The sequence below is a fragment of the Oryzias latipes genome, chromosome 6 (assembly GCF_002234675.1).
Source record: "Oryzias latipes chromosome 6, ASM223467v1".
NCBI lineage: Eukaryota > Metazoa > Chordata > Actinopteri > Beloniformes > Adrianichthyidae > Oryzias > Oryzias latipes.
Genome location: NC_019864.2, coordinates 28,690,553 through 28,717,706, shown reverse-complemented (window position 1 = coordinate 28,717,706; position 27,154 = coordinate 28,690,553). Strand labels below are relative to the sequence as shown.

Genomic DNA, 27,154 nt, shown 5'->3' with positions numbered 1-27,154 from the left:
GCCTCTACCTGGGAGGAGTAAATATTCTTCTATCTGCTTTGTCTCGTTGCTGTGACACAAGGAGACGAGATGCTAATTGAAGAGAGGAAAGCATCTTTATGTGACGACTGACATTCAATTATGTTTGCGAGATCAGATTAGGTGGTGGCCCCAGAAATGTTTGAAAACAACATTTTGCAGAGCAGCAACTCCGGAGGCAGACAAGGATGTGATTTGAATAACAGTTTGAGGCCCATGCTGAATGGCACTGCTCTGAATGAAACCATGCTGTTATGACCTGCAAGTAATTGGATGTCCACAGTAAAGTGCTGACAGAGAGGGGAGGCGCGTCTGACAGGAAAATAAAATAAAAGCAAGAGACAGTAAGGTAGGAAGAAAAAGAGTAAAAAATAATACAAGAAAATGAACAAGAAATCAATGAGAAGAACAGGTGTGACAAGAGGGAAGGAGAGCGGCCGTGAATGAGGACTACAGGGAATCCCAGTAATGAAAATGGCGAAAATGAAGGCTGTTGTCCGTACGAGTGGAACCTGTCAATGTCTCAGTTGTCATTCAACAGTAATTCCGCTTGCAGCCATGTAGCCACTCTGGCTACCGAGCCAAATAAGCCATTAGACAGGATAAGCTTTCTTATCAGCTTCCCATCAGGAAGCATGCTGCCAAGGTCACTCCAGACGAACACGAGGTCACTTTTCTCGCCGTTTCCAGTGGCTGCTGTGCAGCTGAAAGGGGATCTTTGTGGGTGCACCTTTTCTACCCGTCACTTTAGGTTTGCACAGACTAAACATAACAGGGCAGATAATGTAAAGTAAACACATTTGCAGTGCAGGCAAATGGAAATAAGTTCTAATGTGCGAAAAGCTCATTTTGGTGACAAATGATATGTGTCACAAGAAGATTATGGGATTTGATGTCAGAGAGGACACCGCATGTAATCTGTAAAGACCAGCATGAATTAGATCATAAGGTTTGCACAACCTGATGACTGATTTGTTTGTCATTTTGAGAGATTTTAATGCTTGGTCTTATGCATCCGAACGAGGCGGTCGACCTGTACGAGTGCGGCAGGTTTTGGGGGTTACCCAGGTCTGTGAAGGGTCGTAGAGAAGAGAGGCCACATCTTAAGGGGAACAAAGGGGTGTCTTGAAGTTCCTCTATGCTTAAAGACACCCCTCTACATCTAGAGCAGTCAATCTTTGATCGGAAATCACAGGTTCAGTTCCCATCTTGCCCGCCCATGTGTCAAAGTGTCCTTGGGCAAGACACTGAACCTCGCATTTCTACTAATATAGGTTGGTGCCAAATGAAGGCAACAGAGCCCCCATCAATGCATGAATGTGGGTGTGAATATTGCCTCCATTAAACATCACTTAGGCTCCCTGGGCTCTTCCTGCATATCTACTCTCAGAAACCCAAAGGTATAATGTTTGTCCTTTACCAATCATTCTAAATATTTGGTCAAAAACTATTTTTGATCACTTGAGAAATATTTTTAATATGAGAAAATTGATAACCAAAGCTGACCTGGAGATGGCTTTTATGCTTTTATTTCATCTTGTTTGGATTATTGTATTTTTCTTAATACCTGTTTTAAGCAATCCACAGTAAATCACCTTCAGCTGGTACAAAATGCAGCTGGAAGGCTTTTAACAAGAACCAGTCAAAGGGCTCATATTTCACCGGTTTTATCCTTCTTACATTGGTTCATTGTAGAATTAATTTCAAATGAATGAGTGAATTAACTTTATTAATCCCAATAAGGGGAAACTCAGTTCCAGTACAACTTGAAGAAGAAGGTCAGACATTCAACAACAAAAATACACACACATTTCGAGAAGTTACTGAGGTCAATGCAGCCGAGCGCCCTAGATGACTTGCGCCGGCGCACCTTCGTATAGCATGCAGATGGTCCGGGGGGAAATGTTGGTGACCAAAAAAGTTGTATCTCAACACTGCGTACAGTGTAGGGATACAAGAAAAAAACTATGGAAAAAAAACATGGAGGGTGGGGGGGACCCCCATGAGATCTGTCCTTGGAGTGCAGCTCCAAATTTTTATTATGGTTTTTACATCTCTTAATGGGCAGAGCCCTGATTATATTTCCCATCTGCTTGTACCGTATGTCACTAGCCGCCCCCTTGGGTCATCTGGTTTGAGCCCACTCTAGGTGACTGACAATGTCAAGTCTTTTAAGAAACAGCTGAGGACGCTGCTCTTAAAGAGAGCTTTTAGTTAATTGTACTGTAGCGTGTTCAATTTATTGTTTTACTCTGTAAAGCCCTTTGGGATTTTATCTGTGAAAGGTGCCATATAAATACAGTTATTTACTGTGACCATTAAGGGACGTACCATTGTCGTGCGTGTGGTAAAATGTTTGTGGACTGCTTGTAAGGCTAATGGAAGTTTCACACTCTCATGACATTCAGGTTATGCTGTCTTACGTTGCCCCTATGCCTCATTAGTCAGTGGGGAGCAAGTACTGGCTCCTTATTGACCGCGCACAAATACCAGACATATGGGTTGTGTATGTAATACATAGATGTCCGTTGGACGCTGACACATACCACATACACTGTCTCGTGCAGGTTTGCAAACTTTTCACCCTCAGATACCTCCAAAGAGGAGTTGTGACTTATTATTACTTGATAAAGACTCTACAGATTGGATGTAAAGACAAACCTTTATCTATGGAAATATCATATGAGGTGTGTTTTAATTACTGACATGGGCCTCTTTTTTATATTTATTTATTACTTACTTTCTATGTCAAAACACAAAGAGGTATTAAATACTTTACAGGTAATCATTAAAGACCCACTCCAATCAATCTTTGGATCTATTCGTTTAATCATGATTATGCCATTTTAAGCCTAAAGAAAAAAAAACTGTTGTTTCCAAAGACATCGGTTCTGCAGTAGTTTATTATCTCGGAGTTGTTGGCGGGATCATTGGTACAAAAAATACCATTACTCCATTTTGTATCACCAATAACTGAGAGCGCTCTGTTTACACCATCACCCTCTAGCTTACAGACCCTCACACCTAACATTACCGATGCAACAAAAATGGCGAACAATATCGGAGCCTTATGCCAGCTTGGACAGTAGAAATGAAGATGTACATAGATCTATTTGTCTACAAGTGGATGCATCACAATGGAGCGGAGCAGGGGGCTTGTGGCCCATCCGGCCTGTTTTAAATGTCACCTATTCGTCACAAATAAGATCCTTTTTTAAATGCATATTTTTGTCTGCTCCTGATTCACAACAATTTTAATACAGTGATCCCTAGCTATAACGCGGTTTACCTTTTACGGTTTTGTTACTTTACGGATTTGCATCGTGCATTGTGTTCTGCATTCTGATTGGCTAAAAAGTCACTCCGCTTCTTCTCTACCTGTGTGTCAATAACGTTGCAGTTTAATATGTACACGTACGTAAAACAGCGTAAAATTTTATTTGTGAAACAAATGCTTGAGCCTGTAAAATAGTTTGTTGTTTCTTTTCAATATATAATAGAGTTTTAATTGGATAATAATTGTAAAAAGAAAAAAGGATTCTACTTCACGGATTTTGCCTATCACAGGTTCTTTTTGGAACGTAACCCCCGCAAAAAACATGGGTTTACTGTAAAGAAATACTCAGAAATGCAGTTTTAAGCTTAATTTTCTTTACCTATGTCCTCCATCTTGAGAACAATGCCACAAGAAGATGTTAAAAAAGACCATTTTCATGGGAGTGGGTCTTTAAAAACACTCGTCTACAGTAACGTGTTTGGATTTGTTGCTTTGTGTTTTCTTTAAAGAATCAGACACACCCCCATACTCTATACATCCAAACAGATTAGTCTCCACAACATGAGTAATACTTTGCCACACTGATGCACACAGGCATCCCTTTAATCCCAATGTAATTCACCTTTGTAGAACATGGAGGGGGACGGAGGGGGTCGGTCAACTCCATCGATTGGCCATCCGGAGCAGTGACAGCTCCCAGATTGGCCAGAGAACATTAGGGAGTCAGAAAGTCACACTGCCATTAGCAGTCTGTCCTCTCTGGTTACAGCCTGTCTGCATACGAACACTCCATAGACTAAAATAGATTACAATGATTTGTGAGAGTGTGGCAGCGGCAGGTGTGCGTGTCCGTGTGCAGGTTTGAGAAATACAATTATTCTATCAAGGTGAGGAACTTCAGACACCTTGCAGTGAGTTTAAGTCAATTACACAAATAAGCCTTTCATTTAGAGATTGTGTAAACACTGTATATGTGCTGCTGTACACGAATCACCAATGCTGCGCTGATCAGATTCAATAATCCAATATTCTTCCTGGACAGGAACTTTCTGTACCAAATTGCCTGTCGTCCTCCATCTCAGTAAAATCTCACTTCTTTTCTGTTCTCCTACAGGTCACTCCCAGACAGGGCGTCCTGTCACAAAGCCTTTATTTTCATTAAATTATTCCACAGATTTGTGTCAACTGATGTATTTTTCAATTAGAGAAATCCTTTCACATAACATTATGCAAAATGCTTCCAAAAAGACTATTTAATTATGTTATGTGGTAATAAAAGTCATAGTTTAAAGGGATGTCTGAGCAGTAGTACCAATTTCAAGTCTATTATTGTTCCAATAATTGATTTAATAGTAGGATGTTATTACAAAAATAAAATTCATTGTGTCCAAAAATATTTTTGTTCATCCATGTCTTCATCATTTACAACTCTGACAGTTTTTTAGAAAACGAATAAAATTGCATGCGTTTGTTGTAAATTGGTATAAATTTGCCACATCTGCTGTAGGTAAATACAGCCCCTGCCTCCTGTTTGTTGGAGTATTCGTGGGTAAACTGCGGTAAACACGACCACAGCGAACCGCTGGTGCCATGCCTTGGCACATTCAGCCGGGCTGAGTCCAATCTTTTCTGCTTTATGAAAATGACATCATCATGAGAGCAATATCATCAGTCAAAGATTACAGCCTGTCGTAGTTTGTTAATCAGAATTATATTAGCCGGTAAGAAAAGGCACTTCTGAAATTAAGTGAGGTGAAAAACAAACAGAGTGGTGGAATATATGTGCATATCAAGAGAGAATTTTACGCGGCAGAGAGTGCTCTAAATGGAAAATCAACCTGATTTCAAAGTGTCAAAACGGATTTTCCAATTTTCATTGGATTGCTTTTTGCTTCCAGGGAGCAGTTTAGATGTTTATCAAAATACACTCAAGGAATAACCTGAGTTACATCGAGCACATTTGGATTACAAAGGAAAATCAAAACTGATTTCTTTTTAGGGTTTGTGTTTTGTTTTGTGTTTATTTGAGAAGTTTTAAATCTTTTTATTGTGTTTTGTTTTATGACGCAGAATGTTCCAGACTGTTGTACAGTTGATAGTTGAGTACAATTCCATTTGGATAAAATTAATTGGTTTTAGTAAAGCCTTACTCTTCCATTTATTCCGTTTGTTGTTGTCAAACCCTCTTCTTGAAATCCCCTTTTTTTGTTTGCAATAAAATCTCAGATTTGTTCACAACAAATTCAGTTTTCAATCTTCAATAGATTTTTTTTCTCCCTTCCTGTACTTTCTTGGACCATATTTACAAATGACAGAATGCATCTAAAGAAACAATAAAAAAAAATAAAAATCTTATTTTTACACAGTGGTAGAGCTAGAACATTGTGGGGTGGGGGTGGGGGTGGGGGCAGACCTCTTTGGTAGGGTTGCATATGGGAACAGCAGAGTGGAAGGCCATAACAAGTGAAAGGATCAAAAATACATAATTTTTTTGTTGCTCCAAGTCTGAAGTTGCAAAACCAAAGCAGTTCCATATTAAAGAAATTTCATTTTTAGTAACAAGTTCCTCTTTGTTAGTTGCCATTTTAACGTCTGCGCGTCACAAGAAACTGACCTTGCTCAGCGCAAAGGAAACCCAAACGAGCATGTTGCTGCATGGAAAAAAACAATGAAGATTTGACCAAAAACAAATCTACTTAAACAGCAAATTTGAATTAATCCATAACACCACTGCACTGCCCAGCCCTACTGTTTGCTCACTTGGTGCTCATTTTTGTCTGCAGTTCCCAACAGTGCAATAGGATTGCTCACAAAATGTAAAAAAGAAAAATAATGATAATATTGTTCTTTCCTTTCTCTGTAGCAAAACACTTCAATCAAGAACTCTTCTATGCAGACAAACAAAAATTACCCACAACTGACTTAAAAAAAAAAGTTGACAAAAATAAACAGATTTGGTTTTATTAAAACAAATGGGAAATCTGACAGAAACCCTTAGTCAGCACTGTTCCGACAGCTCGAAATGTTAAAGAACTCAAACTGAAAATAATGAATCCAGACTAAGTCAGTGTCGCTACCACCTAACAAGATTTATTAAGGGCAAAAACAGGTTGGCATTTTGGCTCTGTGCCTCCTTCAAAGGCATTGACTTGCATGGTCAAACAACTGCAATAAATCTCTCAAATTGTATTTACCTTCAAAGTCTCCCATTTACCCTTCTAATGCAGAGGAGAAACCACAAAGAGCATCATATATTTCCTGAATTAAGTGCTCTCTCTCATCGGCAACACAAAAGTAGCTTTCAGTGCTCATTGTATTGATTGCAACTCATTTCATTGTGCTTTTAATCAATTACACCTCTATTAAAGAGGTCACTGTAGCACCGAGATTGGCTCATCAGGGCACTTAGCTGCCGTGGTTCTAGCAGTTCCGGATGGCAGGTTTTCAACCAGGCTTGTTGGACAACACCAGAGCCGACGGATGAGTGTGTATCACCTCAATTAGACTATTCACTAAGTGCCTGACAACAGCTAATATTCCTCTTCCACCAGTGAACCCAATCGATGTTCTGGCATTCGTCACGCCGCTGGAAAAGCAATCATCCAGTTGTCTCGCTCGGGTTAGAGACGCTCATCTGGCCTTTGCACCCGCTCCCAACATTTCCCTCCTCTGACTGGCTGTTTGGGTGATATGATGGGAAAGTGCGGATGCAGAAAATTCATTTCAGAAGTGCTTGTTCAGGAGGGACGCACCCTGCACACAGACGCACACACAAACGAACCCACCTCTCTGTCCAGTAGCGCCGGGGAGATCACAGTGACGATGTCCCCTCTCTCAGCGTCAATGTGAAACATGTTTGGAAAGGGTTTGTTTGGCGACTGTCTGATGATGCTGTACCGCAGCGCCGCGTTGTCTGTTCCGGGGTCATCTGCATCAAACGCTGTCATTGTCATTACTGTGGTTCCTGGAGATGACAGGAAAGAGAAAGTTTTACTTAGTATATGAATTTAACACTGATATAGTAAAAGTAAAAACAATCTTCATTGGACAAATGCTTTGTCAAACAGCCATAAATATTCTTTTTAAAAAGAATTATATTCAAATAGTAATAAAATCAGGAGATGAAATAATGCAGTTGAAAAAGATCATATTCTTGCTCTGAGCTCTCAGCGACGGGGAGAGTCCCACCCACAATTCAGATAAGTATTACTGTCTCAGAAAACAGCTGTTTTTTTGTTTTTTTTACGTTTTGGCTAAAAACAGCATAACAATAATTAAAGACCACGGGGAACGCTTTAAAAGCAGCTCAAAAAATATTGGAGAGCGTCTTTAAAACCTCATAAAACATAATTAAAAATTTTTAATTGCTTTTTCCTGGATAGCATCCTCAAAAACTTTAACTGTCTTTGCTCAAAAAGAAAGAGCAGAAAAGAAAGTTTTCTTTGTCCCTTTGAGTTGGTAGAGGAGGCAATCCTTGACTCGCTCTTAGACTTTAACCTCTGCACCGTCTCAGATGATGATATCATGTCAACACTATTTCAAAGGAGACGGGTTTAGTTACAGGAGAAAGTGCATTCATATTATCTCCACACAAACAGTATATCATATTTCTCAAAAGTACTTTCACTTTTTTTGTATGTGTGGTCAAAAGTGTCCACAAGAGATCTTCATTCACTTCTCTATTTGTGATTAAAACATATATTGGTGCAGGGAGAATGATGTATTGTTGCATACAGATGAGTCAGTGGGCAGAACTGTTCATGTAATGTTTGTTTTCATGATGGAGTACAGTTTTTTCAAGAAAACTTGAATCAGTTTGTTTTAGAATATGAATGATGATACACTTTCAGGTTTTCGATAAATACAAGGCTTGACAAACTAGCAGAGCATTGAAATGATGGAGAATCCTGTTCATTTTTGCAAGTATAATGCATTTTTTCACACAATTGAACCTTACTAGGGTTTTGTGAGTTTTTTTAAATCTTTGAATCCCCTTTGAAATATCCTGTGACAACATTTTTTTAAGCGGTGGTAGAGCACGGCCCATAAGCATCCTTTTTCATATCTCTTTAATGTCTGACAGTACTTTACAGTGCATTAGACAAACTACTCATTTTGGATACATAAGGGCTAATGGGCAGTATGCAAAGTATACATTGAAAAATGGCGACATATTAGCGACTGTCTTTTGTCTAACTAAAGGTAATGAGGGGCAGAGAGGTGCGAGCTTTGTCCCCTTGGCATTTACACTTCAAGGTGAAGCATTAATGGTTAAGCAAACTGGTAATCTTTCCCCTACAGAGTAATTACACAGTCCTATCTCCTTCATTACCTATACTCTGTTCCACTTCACACCTTAAAAAAAAAACGACCAATTGAGCTCGCACACACCCGCTCGCCTTCGCCAGTCTGCACACGATCGGCGTCAAATTAAAGCTAAAAGCGATGACTAAGTTGGTTATCTTGAACAGATCGTATGAACTCCTCCCAAATGTGATTTTACATGCATGCTTTTCACGTTATCAGAGGCCGGCTTGGTCTCTCGGTGCTTATCGTCCTTATCGGACGCCATAATTCTATTCACAGAGGAGCGTTTTCACATCCAGAACACATACATCAGTCGAGACAGGATACAACCAAACCATCAGCATTAATCAACTTATGATAAACATCTAGAGTTCCATAATAAGACAATAGGACCGGGACTAACACTAACAATGACGTTTCTTGTATGTGATCACAAAGCGATAGCACGTGGCGCAGACTCATAGACCTTTCTTATCAGCTCTATCCTCCAAAGGAACCGAGGCCCGATCAATCTTAACTGCATTGGATACCCGGCGGGATGGATGCGAACGTGCCATTACCTCGCCATCGCTCTGACCCGTCTGCAGCGAGGCGGCATGACACCAGCGGAGTCCAGACGCGGGAAAGGGAAATATAATACAGACAGATACCACGGCGAGCGAGATGCTTGCTCGTCGGGTTACCCGACGAGTAGATGCGCAGTTGAAATGGGAGGAAAAAGCAACAGCAGGACTTGTGGGGGTCACCAACTGACACGCGAGATGCAGCAAATGACACAGAAAAAGAAAGCAGGCGCTGATGCACATGCTGAGGATTGATTTCATCACACAGGCGGTGGGGACATGGCGCTGTTGCCTACAGCTTACTCCTATTCGGTTCCACAGCACCGAGGGAAATCAGTGGGTGCTTGCAGATCTGTGGGTGCCACCGGGGAACTGACACGGTGTGAAAAGCAAAGATGAAGCAAGACAACATAGAAGGGGGGGGTAAATGGGTAAACGTGATGCCAGGGTGTCTTTGGATCCATTGTGCGCTCTTCATGTGCACATTGTCTCCACTGTGGACTGTATCAGGATGAATGCCAGTGACTGGAATTTCATTTTCAATTATGGAGATTCTTAAAGCAGGAATTGGATTTATAGTAATTGGAATAAAAGGGAGTGAAAAAGACCAAGGGCTAAGCAATGCTATTCTAAGGTGTGAAAGAGATCAAAGGAAGTTCAAAGATGAATCATCTTCTCCAAAACCAATACCGTGGTATGATGAATTGTAAGTATATTCAAAAGCAGAATGCAGTGAAGAGGTGGTGGCAGAGATAATTCAAGATGAAACATCCACTGAAGAAGAAAAGGGCTAAGAATGTAAGAAATAAAAGAATTGAAACAAGAGAAGTACTTCAGCATAACTTTATTTACAAAAGATTTCTGTCAATCTTTAAAACCTAATAAATATTTTACTATTTAGACCATTCAATCATGGCCGCCCAATTCCAAAACACCATGGTAACTTATTTAAAGACCTGTCGTCAAGCTCATTTATTGCTTTTTCTGCAAGCATTCAGGTAAAATCTGTCAGCACAACAGATTTAAGACTTAAATTAATATTAAATGGCAGAAAAATCATTTAAAAAAGCCAGTTTTCCCAACAAAAGCAGCTGTTAATGAATCAACTATTTGTGACAACAGTGCCTGAAAGAAACAGCATGTACTCCAATCTTGTTATTATCGTTTGTTTGTACAACCATTTCTCACTTATACAGGTAAAACGCCTCCTTTCTGCATTTTAATTGTCTCCTACTCGGCTGCAGTTTTGTCTATTAAGTATGGAGTCAATCACAATAGGTGCTGCAAGTATTTTTGTGAAGCCGCTGACAGCAGCCCCATTTGTCTGAAAAGTTCTCCAGCTGCCTTCACTGTTTGCCTGGCTATTGTCCCCGCCACAATGCTCTTCGATGCGAAGATGCCGGCTTGTCTCCTTGCCTCTGAGTCTTTTGTTAAACCTGTCCTTTTCAAAAAGATAATGGCAAATATCAGATTTTCGTTTAATCACATCACTTCAAGGAGAGTGCTCGCAAAACAGTCTTTTTCAAAGTGTCCGACTTATTACTATGCGCGGTCTAACATTTGCTTTTACTTCACATACCAGCAAAAGAGCTCATTTAACACTTTGAACTCCCATAGGTCAGGTGGATGGCACATTCTGCTCCTCCTGCACTTTGATTTAAGCAGTAGACTCCAGAAAATGTCCACACCAAGCATGTAAAAACACATTAGCATCAGAATTTTGGGGTTCTTATAAAACATAAAACAGAATTTAGATTCTCGAAATGGTAAAAGGACCTACACTTTTACTGTTTTGGCTCTTTAGTAATTGAATCATCCCACATCAAAAGTGTGGCTTACCAAAAAAAGGTGCACAGAGCGGCTCGAATTCCCCATAAATGTCTAAAAGCAGCTGAAAAGGTGATTTCTAAAACAATAACAGCCTCATCATGACAGTTACACGATCTTTTACTCTATAAAAGGTCTTGGACACGTTTGTTAGTCTTAAAAGTTAGTCTTTTTAGTGTTGAGAGAGTTTGAAACCCTTAAAAACTGAAACTAGTACCAGATACCTCTTTCACAAATCAATTTATTCATCCTTTCTTCTCATTCCTCATCAGAAGAGCAGGTTTTCAGAGTTTTACTCTGAAATATTGGAGAGACACCAACTAGCTGCAAACTAATGAGGAGATAATCATAGCAAACAATGACAATGCCCAACAACCTTCAAACCGTGGTAACAAAATAATGTCTTAACTTGATGAAAGACATAACGGACCAGAGTGAAAGGGGTCCTGCTTAATATGATAAACACTCCAAAGTTAAACGCTAGGCGTTTAAATTCTTTCTTTGCTAGTTTTTAATTGTCTTTCAGGGTCGCCGATTTCTTTTCTACTGTTTTTTTTTTTTTAAACAGCAGTATCAGGAACTGATGAAGAGAAAACCCAAAATGCTAAAGACCAGGTGTGGTTGCAGGAACTTAAAGGTTTAACAAGTAAAATTAAATATGGATCAACCGCGATGCAAAGGTGAAACAAAAATTACCACAAAGGAGATGACCTGAAAGCCAGACATTTAAATACACAGAGGGTAATTAGCTTAAATGAAGACAGCTGTGGGAAATTAGCAAAGGAAACCAGATGAGACCGTAACCACAGGGAAAACAAGCCGGAAAAACAGGAATATAGTTACATAAAGTTATGCTATTGAAGTGATTCTCCAAGCAGAGAAACATGGAAATTAGATCAAGCACAGTTAAAGGATAAAACAAAACATCGTTGACCACAGTTTATACTGTTAAGCGCTCTTTTTTAACGGATCATGCTTCTTCTGTAAACCATTAGTTGAGTACAGGTAAAGTATAAGTGAACTAACAGGAAGTGTTCTTACCAAACCTGGTAGCTAATGGTTTTGAATTGTTTCTCAGTCAGTGCTCTCTGCCTCTTCTGTTCTCTCCACAACATTTCCCGCCTGCACCACAGCCCTCTCAAACACGATTTGTCATTACTGCTCCCCACAAAGAGAAACACAAAGCTTCTGGTTTCAACATCCAGTCGCCTACAGATTTAGCATGTTCATATTTTTCACAGAGATTTAAGCGGAGATGTATAAAGACAATGTAAACGGGTTTTTAATTTCGCGTTGCATCTTTCAAAATCAGCTGTTGCTGCTCCCTTTCATTTAAAAAAAATAAATAAATAAACAGATTCAGTAGCTGGGAGAAAATCTGCCTCACTGGTTTAAGATTTCCATTTATCATTTTTATATCTACAACAGATTCATCGTTTAAATTTGAAGGGAATGAATTTGAGAGTTCAGAATGCAAGAAAAACTGCAGTTCACAGCTGAGAGTGACAGATTAAAAAAAGCCTTTAGACAAATGTGTTAATTAAATAAAAAAATAGTAAAATAAATGTACTCAGCTAACAGTTGCTCCAACGTTAATGTGATGACATCACATACATGCGTGACCTCCAAATATGCACCCATAATGGCAAAGAAAAAGAGAGATTTTTCTTGTGTATATAAATATATATATTTTTTAATTTAGGAAAACTTTTAAATATGAGGACCCGTATACACTTCTCAAATTAAGAAAATTCAATTTTTATGGAAAACATTCCAATAATACAATTACAAAACTGAAAAGAGCATTTAATGTAAAAATCTTGGAAAGTTAAGTATGTTCCACATGCAAGAAATCAGATGCACTTTTTTATTTAATGATCATCAAGTGTGACTAAAGGTTTTAGTAGGTTGCTGATCTGAAAAATGTGGGTTTCTCTTCACAAAATGCCAAAAAGGAAATGCTTTGGTAACATTCCTGCTGGAGAATACATAATAATAAGATTTTTAAAGAGATAATGATAAAAATCTCTCAGGAGATACTAAGAGACAAATTAATCTCAAGTGGAAAGCTTTCGGCATTCCCAGCAGGAGACGCCTTACACCTTACAAATCTTTGAATTTTGAAAGAAACTACTTAATGGAATAACACAAAAAAGGAATCGGATACATTCAAATACCAACAAAAAATGGTTAAATTAACACGCTTGTCAAATAAATTTTATCTTGAAAAAACAATGTGATAAATCCCTTTCCTTTTTGGGAATGTTAATGTGTATATGTAGTTGTGTAACCCTGCGACAGACTGTCGTCCTCTCCAGGCTGTAGCCCGCCTTCTGCCCACAAGTAGCTGGGATTGGCTCCAGCAACACTCTGACCCGGAAAGAAAGGGATCAAGTGGGTTTGGAAAAAAGATGCACAATAAAAAAAATACTGCTCTCTTAGTTTTTTTCCTTTTTTTCTTGCATTGTGCATTTTTGTTTCAACCTTGGCCTAAAATACACAAATTAAAATCTCCATCCTGGTTGGTGTGGATTGACTAATAGCTTGATGTTTCACATTTAAATTGCAGGACCAAAAGAAAACACAGACTAAAGCAAAACAGCCGCTGCTTACTTTTTGGCATTTTCCACAAATGAACCTTCGGTCTTTCGTGATACATGTCTGGTTTACATAATTTATAAGTCTTGCGTTCGTCATTGTCGATATGCGAAGATGTCTGTCAAGGGTTTCGGGTAGCAGCTCTTTTTGTGAATTTGGTTTTGAGCTGTTTAATATTTATAATATAAGAGTTTATGCATGTTTCATGTATTTTATATGCAATATGTAATGTGTGCATTCGCAAATTTGTGGCTTTTCACAACCATTCCCAGGAATTCTGGACTTTTCATGCATGTATCACCGATGTATAACTTTTATATTGAAAAAACAGCGCACATATCACGTTAAATATACATAATTTAGCACTAATCACTTATCAACTGCATATAAACAGCTCAATAACCACGCAAGGTTCATGTCCTATGTTGATTTACGTCTTCTTTGTGTGGTTTATTTGTACTTCTTCAGTAATTTTAATGTGGTTCATTGGAGATACATCTTTGAAAATTTCACATAAAGACCACAACTTTTCTCACTTTTTACACGTATATTCATAAAAGACCAATTTCCATCTGTGCAATATGTATAAATTGTACGTGGTGGCGATGGGACATGGCGTCAAGAAATTATGACAAAAGTTTGTTTCCTAAATCAAAACTATTAAATTTCCTGATTTCCTGTTCTTCTTTTCTTTTTTTCCCCTAAAAAGACTAATTTTGAAAGGTTGTCAAACTAAATAAAATAAAATAAACGATCAATTACATTTCCTCGGTGATGTAAAATACCCAAGTCAGTATGAGAAACAGGCGGGAAAGAATCAAACAGAACCCATACCTGTTACACAAGAAGCATTTTTTAGTGACCAAGCTTTTTGCAGAAGCATCAACAATTTCTTGCTCTCATTTCTGTGGTTTGCTGTTGTTTCAGTATTCCACTTGTCAAAAGGTCACAGGAAATGGAACCCCATTCTCCTGTACTGAAGTCAGCTTTAACCCCAAAACTATCCAATACCCTGAGGCTGTACACTAAGTGAAATAAAGCAGACCGAGGACTAATAAGGGTCAGAGTCGCCATTAAGGATTCAACAACAGAGACATCAGTAGGTCAGGACAATAGCTGGAAGGGATGGAGTGATTTGTAAGGACCTTTGACAGAATAATCCAGAGGAGAGACAGAAGAAAGAAAAAGAATTGTCCAGGGAAGACAAACTCCTCTATGGTTTGTACCACTAGCAATTACAAGGAGGAGCCGATATTGAAAAATCCCACCAGAGGCTGAAATGAAAGAGAGCACCGAGACATTGATGATGGCTCCACAGAAAACGGACCAGAAAAAAAAAGAAAGATCTCAGGTGCAGATTCAGTATAGACTCCCATTAGACAGTCCTATACAGAAAAGCAGAGATATACTGTTGACTTCAAATAAGACGAAGCAAAAGGTAGAGGAATGGAGAACTGTATGTGAGAAACTATGGCAACAATAGTCAGAAAAAAACACTTGATACGAAAAAAAAAAATCTGGGTTGAAACAAAAGCTAGAAAAGACTCGTGGAATGACGTCCATCTGTTTCAGACGCTCAAGATTCCAGACCGAGGGCAAGACCAAGCAGGGTGGAGGGGGGGGCTGAAAAAGATTCAGTTGCAAATCAATCTGTAGTTTAAAGATGACATCCACTTCCTCTATTGTCCTCTGTTTAGTGGGTTATAAAACCATGGAAAAATGTCTCCACTGTTTGACTTGTGAGCTTTCGTTGGAAAACTAGAAATTAACACAGTTGCAAGTTTGACTGAAGCTGTAGAGAAATGACTCATCACTCAAATTAAGTAGAAACAAATAAAAATCATGGCTGAGACAGCAACAACCAAAACACTTCATTATAAAGAATTACAGCGAGAACCAAGAAGTAATGGAACCATCAGCTGCAGCTCTATTAAATATTTTTCAAGCTGTTCACCCGCACTCCTTCTCCTTCTATTTATTAAAGATTACAAACGTCAACACTAAAGGCGTATCAGACAGGTTTATCACTGACTAAATATGCACTGAGCTGTGTTTTTCAGAATAAGTGCCATAGTACGTCTTACAGGCTTGTGTACAGATCACTCTGCACTTTGAAAGAGTGCATAAATACTAACCAGAAGACCTGTCACCACCACAAAAACACATTATTAGTGTGATGCTTCCGTGTAAAATCCACAATTCCATGCACATGCATCTACAAAGGTGTGATTGGTGGGAAATCATGACAGTAGCTCAGTAAACAAGCTGACAAAGGATGTATCCACTTGGAGAAGACTAGATCCATGTATGTCTTTGTTTTCCTGGTCTGAGCTGCTATCTGGCTCCTAACGGTACGACTGGATAGCTTCACTGCTGTTCCCGCTAACGTTAGGCTGGGAATGTGAAGGGCTGCAAGCTGGTGGGAGAGGGTGAAAACCAGGGCTGGGCGACTCCAGGCCTCGAGGGGGGCAGTCCTGAATGTTTTCCAACATGGCGGGTTCTGTTTGCCTGGACATCTGGACATCATGCAGAAACTTTGGCCCACGAGGATTAGAGCAGCCCATCCCTGGTGTAAACAGGGATTCTCAACAACGGGGAGAGGAGGGGGGGAGGGGGTTGTTCCTCCCACAATTCCACAACCCAGAGGTGAATTTCTAATGAACAACTGTTCTGTTTTATGTTCAGCTTTTTGGGGGATCTTGGCTAAAAACGGCATAGTGATATTCAAAATAATCACTAGGAATAATTTGAAAATAGATCAAAACACGATCAGAGCGGGACTTTAAACCGTTTAAATGTAACAACGTTTCTTACCTTTTCACTGACTCGTCATACCAGCCTCCAATGCATTACAGAAAAACTGCGCCGTGTTCTCATAAATGATTTTAAGTGGTTCACAAGTCCTCCATCACTTTCCTCGTCCATCATTCAGGTTCCAGCTAATGACTTCACTCACTAAATCAAGACAAAAGATACTTACGCCTTAAAAGGACACTTCTATTAATTACCTCCAGAAAATCCCTTGCAATTCTACAGTAGACGCTCTGTGAATAAAACTGAAAACCTATTAGTGGGCATTCATCTAATCTCTCCAAGGGAAGGGGAGGCAATCAGCGTGGGGCTGCTAGTACTGTACAGAAGAAGAATAAGAAAGGGGGGGGGGCTTCATTTTGACACATAAATCAGAGCTGCTGATGCAAAATTGTGGTTTTTTTTATTCATTTTGGTCTGTTACATCTTAAAAATATTTGTTGGATACAGGGGCAAAGCTAGAGCGGGGCAAGGGGGGGGGGGTCCGTTGGCAAACATAATATAATTATTGACAAAGATTAAGAAAGCATCAATCATTCTTCTTGAAGCATTGCACAAAATATCAAAGGCAACATTTTCATATAAAATTAAAACAGTAATATGAATAAAGCCGTTATAGATCCTTATTTTTAATCTTTCTTATGTAATGGCCTTCCACTCTGGTGTTTTGACACCCTTCTGCGTCCCCCACATAATATGTTCTTGCTCCGCCCCTTGTACATATGTATTATTTCTCATTGTCTCTGCCCTCCCTCCAGGGCAGGGGTGTCAAACTCAGTTTCACCGAGGGCCACATCAACATCAGGGGGCCAGATATAACTTATACATGTAACTAAATGTAATAAAAATAAATGTAACTACTCCTTAATGTTAAATAACTCATTATTTATTTATTGTAACTTTTTAAAGTGACAATTACAGTTTCATAGAAAACACATGTTTGCTTGTTATTCTAGCATGAATCCTTTTAAATTTGATTCTATCAGGTTAGGTTACATGGACAGTGTTTAAGTCATAATGTATAGTTGCCCAATCTGATATTTCAAGTCTGATTCCCCCTAGACATGAATAAATACATACAATTTTTATGTTTTATTTTAAGAAATTAAAACTTTTATGCTCTCGCGGGCCACATAAAATGACATGGGGGGCAACATTTGGCCCGCGGGCCTTGAGTTTGACACATGTGAGTTAAGGGGTTAGGAGGTGTGAAAGAAGTGGGGGGTTGTGCGTAGGTACAGGGAGGGGGCCCTATTCTTACATTTTTTTTATTTTTGTGCGTGTTTATTTTAATTTTCATTCTTGTTTTTATATTATTTATGTTGTTTGTTTTAATGTAAAGTACTCTTATACTTTTATATCAAAAGTGCTTTATAAATAAAGTTTGATTTGATTTGACATTATATTTATTGTCAATTTTATTGGATATTCTGTTCTTACGCTTATTTTAATACGTGTTTAATGACTGACATCAAAAATCCTTTTGATGTTCCAGATTTCTTGTCCCTTAAAGAGTAATAAGCAACACAAGTATGGATGGCTAATAAGAGAACACAATAATTGCATGATATGTTTGGAGAAGTCTGATCCTAGAAGATCAGAGCAGTTCTTTTTTTAATTTTGGGGATTACTTATGACAGAAAAAGAGAGTTTCATTAATGAGGATTCAAAAATGGTTTTATTCTTTCTTTTCATTGATCTCATTATTTCCGCTCACTCTGCAGCGGTTGACACTAAAAATATAAACATTGATGATGCTCTTTATGAGGACCATTTCCCCCAGACTCACATATGTGACATAAAAATTTACTGGCCTACTAAGAAAAAATATGTCGAGATAAAAGTTAGAGTGCTTCAGATCCACGACGATTGAATGTCATTGACTTTGAGGATTATGACAATTTTCAATGGAAACTAAAATGAAGGTCTGGACTGAGGCTCACTTGGATGTCGTAACATTTAGAGAAAGTTTGTCTGCTAGGTGAGGCCAAAGATACAAACAGAGAAACTCTCCTTTCAGAACTATGTCATTTTATTTATTTACATATCAGATATTGTCTTGTGCAATATCATTTTCTTGTTTTTATTATTATAAAAGCTTTAATTCTGACACACACAAAAAGAGTCCCCCAAAATATTCCGACACCACTTCGCTCTTGTCAGGATGAAGAAGCTTAAAGTGGCTTTTTGCCCATCCTCACTCACTGTGTTTTCACACATTTGAAGGGGAAAACTTCAAACAGGAGTGGAAGTTCTGGTTTCTGTTTAATCAGAACTGACCGAGAAAAGAAAGGTTTTATCAAATAATAAGAAAAGAAAGACATAAATAGTAAATAAGGTCAAATGAAATGACCTAAAATTAATATAATGTCCGCAAACATTAAACGTCATTGTGTGATATTGTGTATAAAATACTTTTAAATGTCATTATGAGACATGGTACTCCAGACCTGGGAGGCCCACACTTTTTCCAGTCTGCAAAGTACTTTTGAAATGACCAGCTCCAAAATAAAATGTACACATTCATATATACATTGTCAATAAATCTGTGTTTTTAGATACATAAAAATAAAAAATTCCAATTAGGGTTCTGTAAATCTTTGATTGCTAACACAATAACATTTATTATTAAACATATGCGTATTATAAATAAAATTACTAACCATGAAAAAGTAAAGTTAAACTGTAAATGTAAAGTTAAACTGAAAATTATGTTTTAATTAAACTCAAACATTTAGACGAATATGTGAGATCATAACATAATAAAAGCCCCACCTTTCTAACATTTAGCAGCGAGCGCGGCTCTCGGAGTTATCGAACATGCATATTCAGACATACTGTAAGCATCACAGGATGTTTAATTGGTCATTCTGCATGTCAATCAAGCCATGTGCTTCATGGCGAGTTCTTTTTTTTTTTTTTTAAAACATAAATTTTTTTGTAATCACGTATTATTATAGGGGCGCATGCTCAGTTTTTATAACTTCTTAAAAAGTTATAAAAACATTTAAAGCTCCTTCATATTATATGTTTATGTCACAAAAGGAAAAATCTCCAATTTCTAAACTCCTGATTAAGTTCACACACCAGGATAATACAATGATAACGTCCTATTTTAGTCCATTTACTCTATTGTACAGCAAAGATTTTAACAGCCGAGGCTAAGATAAGGAAGACTTTAGGCTTAATAACCTGAAGGGCAATAATGAAAGAGATGTGAAAGAAAATGGGCCATAAAGAGAGATCGCCAGCCAAAATCTACTCCTCCTTTAGAAAGTTTTCTACTCCAGAGTCTTTTCTTTATTTGGTTTTGGGAATTCCTAATAATGAACACTGACAGTTGTTGAAAATATACTGTGTAGGGATGTGAAAAGGCTCTGAAGTCTTCAAATGTGACCTTTAGCCTGTCAGAGAACAACTATATTGCTTTGAAAGATTTCTTTAAAGCAGTGGATCGTCCAACAGCGCGTCTCTAAAACGTGCGGGACACTATCAGCCGAATGCCATTTTCTACAAATAAACGAGTAAGAACACATTGTGTTAATTTGGAGAATTAATTTACCTAAAAAGGGAGCTAATGCATATTAAAGTGTAGGTGAAAAAAGGCTTTGATGAGGATTATAATTAAAACATTTTAATGATAAAACACGATTGCTTTAAATTAAACAAATCCTACAGTTGATACCTATAGGTTGAAGCCCAATGGGCCAGTTATTGCAGGGATGTTGAAGCTGTTTATACGACTTAAATAAACTAAAGAGCTGAAAAATCACTTTGCAATTATGAGAAAAATAATTTCAGGTCAGCAACTAATGTCTTTTGGCAGCTTGGATTTGCAAAGATGGAAAGATAAAAGCTGAGCAGTTAATTCAGACCATTTTAAATTAACTTTTATGATTCCTTTTATGTAAGAACTGAGTCAAAAAAGTCAGTTCCTAAAAAATCTATTATTCATTTTTCTCTGCACACTGACTCGGAATGGTTATTAGTTGAACAAATGAGATCCCACTTTTAATCCAATTAGGATAGTTACCTCTTTTGGGGATTTATTTAGATAGTTTTGGTCATGTCTTGTCTTTAAATGTTTCATTACTCGCTGTGTGATGAGCACACTGAGTTTTAGTTTTTAACGATTCCAGCTGCTTTGCACAAATTATTTACCCTTAAGCTTGTACCTAGAGTCTTGGTTGTCAATAAGTCATGATCAGATCTTCCTTTTTTTTTAGCTTGTTTGTTTCTTATTATGATTTGTCATATTTCAGTCCAAGTATCGTGTTGTCTTTAATTTAGGTTCCTCCTTCATTTGTTTCCTAAACAACAAGTTCTGACATGAATGGCTTTTTCACAGAAACTTAGTATCTTGCGAGGCTAAAACGTTTGCAAAAGAAAAAAAAAAATATGGTAAAATGGGAACATTTTGGATTTTCTTTCCTTCTAGTGACAGAAAGTTGGGCAGATGCCTGAACAATTTTGGGTCACATTAATCTGCCATGGTGTTGTTACTGAATGACATTTGCTCCATTCACAAAAATGTTAAATCACATCTATGGTGAACGAGATTATTCTCTGCCTTTCATAGAGGCCGCGACCTCTGTCGGGATACGCCAAAAGGTGAACAACAACCAATATAATAATAAAGTAATAAATTAAATGTGTGCGATGAGTAAAAAAGACAAGGGAAAACGTTTCAGTTTCTGTGTAAAAATGAGAAATGACACCATCAGCCATTTTTAAATCAAACTAACTTGGTGTTTTTATAATGTGGCAGTTTTGACCCGACAGCAGTGCGAGTCACTTAAGACTTGATATCAGGGAGAGTTCTAACAGTTACAGCTGGTAGTGTAATTAACATGACAACACTTTTGGTGTCAACACTTGAGCCTCCGCAACATCCTGCAGACGAGATTGAACTGAGAGGAGTGTATAGGAGGGCTGTCTGGAGTTAAAAAGCAGAGTGCGGATGAGCCGCAGGGCTGCAAAGATGGGCCGGGGGAGATTTGGCCCGTAGGTGACAGCTGATGGATTCCTCACAGGCAGGGATCCCGCAGAGATTGGAGGTATTTGTTGGAATACATGGGATTGTGCACATTTTCTACTGTAATCCATGACAGGAATGGAGACAGAGGAGTCATTGTGAGCCGCCGAACTTCAAAGTTTGGCTGATGGTGTGCCCTTGGATAATGTTGCATCAAAAATAGGATAAAAAAAACAACAAAAACTGCCAAGCAATAAATATAGGATTTAGTCTACATCAAAATCCCTGTTGTGAAAATTGAAAAGCTTTATGTAAGTCATAAAAAATATTTCAAAAATGATTTTGTAAAATATGTACGTACTTCTTTTGAAATGTTACCAAAGTGGTTCAGTTAAGAGCTGCACCTCTGTTGTGAATATCTTTGCTGCTACAACGCACAAGAACGGAGGACCAGCGAACAAAGAGACAACAAATGATGTAAAAACGTTTCTCCTACAGGGGCGGAGCTACAGGGGGTGCAAAGGGGGGCAGCAGAAAGCTTTGCCCCACACTTCCCCTCAGAATTTTTGTATATTATTATCTTTATTGACAAAGATTAAGAAATCATCACTACAAGCTTCTTTAGGCATTGCAAAAATGACAAAAGCAATATTTTCAACAAAATATTAAACAATAATGATAAAAAAAGGTGTTTTCTATCCTTTCATTTGTAATGGCGTTCTCTTGTGGTTACCACTCTTTCAGAGTCCTCTGCCCCTGGTCTAGCTCCACCTCTGTTCTCCAAACAGTCATGTCCAAAAAAATAAATAAAAATTGAAAGTTTATAAAGTCTTTTGTTCGACTTGAGGCAACTAGTAAGATGGTTCTGTTTGGGTTTAAAAGATTTGTGTGGAAATCTCAGAGCAGCGGGTTGATAAAAGCAAATGTTATATCAAAGCCAACAAACTAAAAATACAGAAACCTGTTAGGTAAAGACACAGGAAGCCCATTCTCCCGTCTCCGCCTTTATCTCTGATGCAACTTGATGCAACCAAAGTGCAACCTTAATGCAGTGGCCGACACAGTCATTTGTCTGCAAAGCTGCTTTGGTATGGATGAAGATTAATGCACGGCTCTGTGAGAGGTTCATTGTGCAAAGCTTTAGGGGTCAAAGCCAGATTGCATTGAATTTGAACATTAGAAGGAAAAAAAATAAACCAGACAGTGATACTCAATATTGCTACAGACTTTCCTGTATTCCAGACAGAAAGTCTTTTGAGGAAAGTAACACTTCTGGCTGAAAGGTCCCTCACTGGATTGCTTCTGCAAAAACTCCCTGGTGCTCCTGTACTAAACCTAAAGGGCTTTCCATTTTTTCTAGAACAATGATGCCAAAGTGTTTCGGAATGTTGCAGTTGTCAGAGATAGGACAGCGAATGAAAAAGCTCTCTTTTTTTTATATAAAAAGGATTAAAACAAATCAAACAAAAATTGCAATGTGCACTTTGTATCTATTTTAAAAATGTTAATTTTAGCTCCCTTTATAGACCCAAGCTGATACAAGTTTTGTTTTGGGTGTTTTCAAAATGTTCTCGAAGCATTTTTCTGACGATGGTATTTGTGACATAGAAAATACATCACAATAAATAAAAAAACTCCCTGCTCCATTGTGATTCATCCACCTGTAGATATAAAGAGATCCAGGTTTGTCTTTGTTTTCCTTGTTTGAGCTGGAATCTGGATCCAACTGCATAGCTCCAATATTGCTCGCCAGTTTTGTTGCGCCGTTAACGTTTGGTTGGGAGTGCGAGGGGCTGTAAGTTAGTGGGAAAAAGTATAAACGGAGAGTTTTCACCAACGGGCAGGGAAAGGGGAGTTGGGTGCTCCACGGCAACAGCCCTGCCCACAACTCAGAGGGGAATTTCTCATGAACTCCTGCCGCTCTGCAGAAGCCGTGTCCTAGAAAGGGGGGTAAAAACGGCATGATCATGACTAAAGCAAAATACACTGGGATGACTTTGAAAATAGATCCAAAGATAATCAGAGTTGTTCTGTAAATTAAATCATGCCTTAAAAAAATAAACTCTTAATGCTTAATTAACTAAACTTAGTTTTCCTCTACAGGAGGAAAAACATGAAGGTTTTTTATTTTTCTTTAATAGGAAATTAATTCAAGCTATAAGGGGTCAAAGCAGTGCAAATTATAAAAAGAAAAAATATATTAGTTGAAGAGTTGTTGATTTCTGTAAAGAATTAAAGATGGAAACGATTTTTATTCTCTTCTACTTCTGTAAAAGGAAACATGTACAGGTTTTTTGAACAGCTTTGAGACTACATGTCTGCAAAGTTTTTGAAAGGGCAGAGAAGGAGTCTGAGACTTTGCGTGGCTTTGTAAAATACTTTTTTGTTTTACTTATGACCATATGAATGTCTCTGGTCAAGATAAAGTTGTATGAGTTTGATCATTTGAGCCTAATTATTATCTTCTACTACAGACGGGTTTCATTAGCTGCGGTTACATGTGCCAAATGTCTTTGATCGAATCAAAGATCGGATTAGAATTGAACTGTCTACATGGTCCCAGAAAAACTTCATCCAGTTAAGAGTTTAACTACGAGTTTTAGAGTTTAACACAAGAGTTTACATATGCCACACTTTCGGTCGGAATAAATCATTTGGACATGCGCAGAACTATCCAAATACCGGAAACGACCATTAAAGAACAAATAGCGAGTTCTTTTGTAAACAAACAAAGCAGCGGCATAGAGCGAGATGATCTTCTAAATGAGCTTTTATTATTCTAATGAATATTTGTAAGTTCCCGTTCTCTTACAATTTTTTAAAATTTGTGCGGCCATTTCTTTATTCTTGGCTGCATGGAGCCGGAAGAAGGTTTAGGATTAGGCTATGTGCCAACAACATTAAGCCGTGGATGAACTTAAAAACTCTGTGCGTCAATGCCACAATCTGCAGCTTTGCTGCACTTGCTGCATGTGGGGGAATAACATCAGCCGTTATTTTGTCTGGACACAATTGGAAAAACAAATTCACGTGATTGTTTGCACAATTTCTCAGGACTGCACGACAAGGCATTTCCACATTTAATGGCCGCCTCCACCAGCTCACACACCGTCCTAAAGCCGCACCTCTGCTTGGAGACACAGTCCTCCCAGGAGACACAGTTCTCCTGAGTCCTGCAGCTCACTCATGCAGAGCAGCCGGTCGGACTGCGGACGAAGCCTCCTCCATAGCGCACACTGTAACAAACCACCCTTCCCCTACTCATAAACACGAAGCTACGAGTCCGGCTGCTCTGCACAGAGACATGCTTCGATTGCGCGGAGCAGCCAGCCAGTCCTATTTGCGGTCCAAAGAGCGCCACACCGTCCAAGCATGAATAAAAACCAGCACAGTAGTGACCTCCAATCGGAATAAATTGTTTACAAGCACCACAACAAGTCGGCATAATCCATTTATCTCGATGGGAAGGAAATTTTGATCTGAACGAGTCTTATCGGGTCAGAGTATCCTGAACGGCGTGTTTACATGATGCATTTTTGTTCTGATCAGACGTCTGTTCCGATTACTTTTGTCCATGTAACCGCAGCCAATGACTTTTAACTTTTTATACAACACAGTAACATTTTTAATGTACGTCTATGATCCTTTCCTGACCTTTAGGTAACCGGGTCATGTGGATCACATTGTGTGGATCACTCAGTCACATGGCTACAGGACTCCGTGGTCACTTGGTGAAAGAGTTGGGAGGTCAGATCTAGAACTCACCCCATTTCTAGATCAAGTTTCATGGGCAATGATGACTTCAAAGTTAAAAACAATCAATTTTGACCAGTTAAAGCAGTTTAAGCTTAACCTATAGTCTCAATGTTTGCTAGTAAAAGGTTTCAAATGTTAAAGCTAATGTCATACAACTAATAAAACCAGTTTTTTTGGTCAGAGCATCAGAAGATTTTAGCAGAGTGTCTGACAAAGCAAATCGCAGACAGCAAAGCTGACTTAACTTTAGAACTACTGTACATGGACAGACCATTTTCTATAAGGAATGCCATGAAATAACAACTAGTGCGTCAAGCAGACTCCGCTCTCTTTGGATTCTCTTCTTCAGACACAAACTGCTGCATGACTCTAAACCTGATCATAGTTTATAGCGGGCATTGAAAGCCCACTGCTATTTAGCCATGTATGTAAAGTCTACACATGAGTTTGGACTCTAATTTTCCTTGTGATTTCGACCCAAAGGTTGAGCAAGTCTGTGAGGAACAGCATGGAACTTCATCTTGGAGCAGATCCAGTTCAGAGCTGATGTCCAGCTATGAAGGTAAAGTGATGCCGTTTGACTCTTTTAAAAGAGCTTGTTTTACTCTGGGCTTCTATAAGATCTGCTCAAATCCTAACATATACCCTGCTAATACTGCCACAAATCCCCAGCTGTGACTCTGAAGTGAAAAGCTTTTTTTCTTCTCTCATCATGAAACTACACCGTTCAGCCCTCCCCGAGATTTCGACCTCGTTTCCCCAATGGGGAAACAGCTCAAAGTTGGTGCACTTATATCTGATACCACAACCAGACAGGCTTTCTGTTTTTCTGATGAAGTAGCTTTTCTGAGTCACAGTGAACAAAGCTGGATGTATTGATCCTCTGGTGGTGTGGTCACTTTTGGATTTCCCAAATGTGCTTTGGGATCTAGCTGATCTAGTCTTCACAGAGTATGTTAACAAGCGAACAAGTTATAAAAAAGAAACTACAGTAGTTAAAATATGATAATCAGTCAAATGTAAACTGGAAGTTTTTGACTGTCATTTAGGGCCCTTAAACATAAATACATATGTTAACCTGGTTCATACTTCAGTAAATGTACCACACAAACACCCATAATTTTCTGTCTCCTCAACACAAATGAAACCATAGCATGAAATCTGTGACATACATAGAAATTTCTGTTCAAGAGTTGCTTTTACTGTTGTTTAACCTTTATATTTATTGGCTGAAAGCAGGTGGCTACTTGTGTATGTTGGTACTTTTCAGATTAATGTGACAGTTTAAGAGGATTTTATGGCTCTATTTGTTTATTTTTGTTTTGTTCTACATTTATCACTTTCGGGTAATTGATAATATTAGGAGCTAAAATACCATTATAACTCAGATTTATTTAAAAAACACAAGTCTAACTTTAAGGCTTGGTTGTCCGGGTCCATGAAGGTATGTAGGGAGGATCGGCTGCATCATAAGAAAAGCGCAGGTGTGTCTTGAGGCTTGTATGTCCACCTTAAGGGACATGCTGAAAATGGAGGGTACCATTGTTTATGTGGTATGTGTATCACGAAGGACTCATATGGGCAATGTACACGCAAATTGGCGCCCTTATGCCACACTGTAGACTGGGGGCAACCAGTTAACATTTTAATGGGTCCCAGTTATAAAAATTTCATCCATATCAAGGCTCACACTGTATACTTTGGGTTCATTTTTAGTCATTTTTAGTCACATTTATAATAGCAAACAGGGACAACTTGGGGCTTGCATTGGTGCATGCTAATGGTACTGCTACGTTTTCAGATGAACTAAACATAATCCAGAAACTGGGCTGTACTTTTTGGAGATCCAACACTGGTGGAGAATTTTGTTCAACTTTTTTAATGGTTGCCAGGAAATCATCGCCCAATTTTTCTGCTCTCATAATTTGTTTGTATGCTTGTAACTGTAGACAAAAATGCCATAAATTATGGCAACTGTTGTAATCATTTTAGTTGCTGCCCTGCGTCATTTGCGCTGCCTCC

The 27,154-nt window shown here is 38.5% G+C and overlaps 1 protein-coding gene across 2 annotated transcripts in view; it reads right to left on the bottom strand.

Annotated features, from left to right (window-relative positions):
* Positions 1-27,154, bottom strand: part of cdh13 (cadherin 13) — a 347,025-nt gene that overhangs the window by 126,443 nt on the left and 193,428 nt on the right. For both annotated transcript variants that reach the window (XM_020704255.2, XM_011476480.3), the window contains exon 8: positions 7,081-7,259. In XM_020704255.2, coding sequence (XP_020559914.1) covers positions 7,081-7,259 — 179 coding nt within the window. The remainder of the gene's footprint in view (positions 1-7,080; positions 7,260-27,154) is intronic.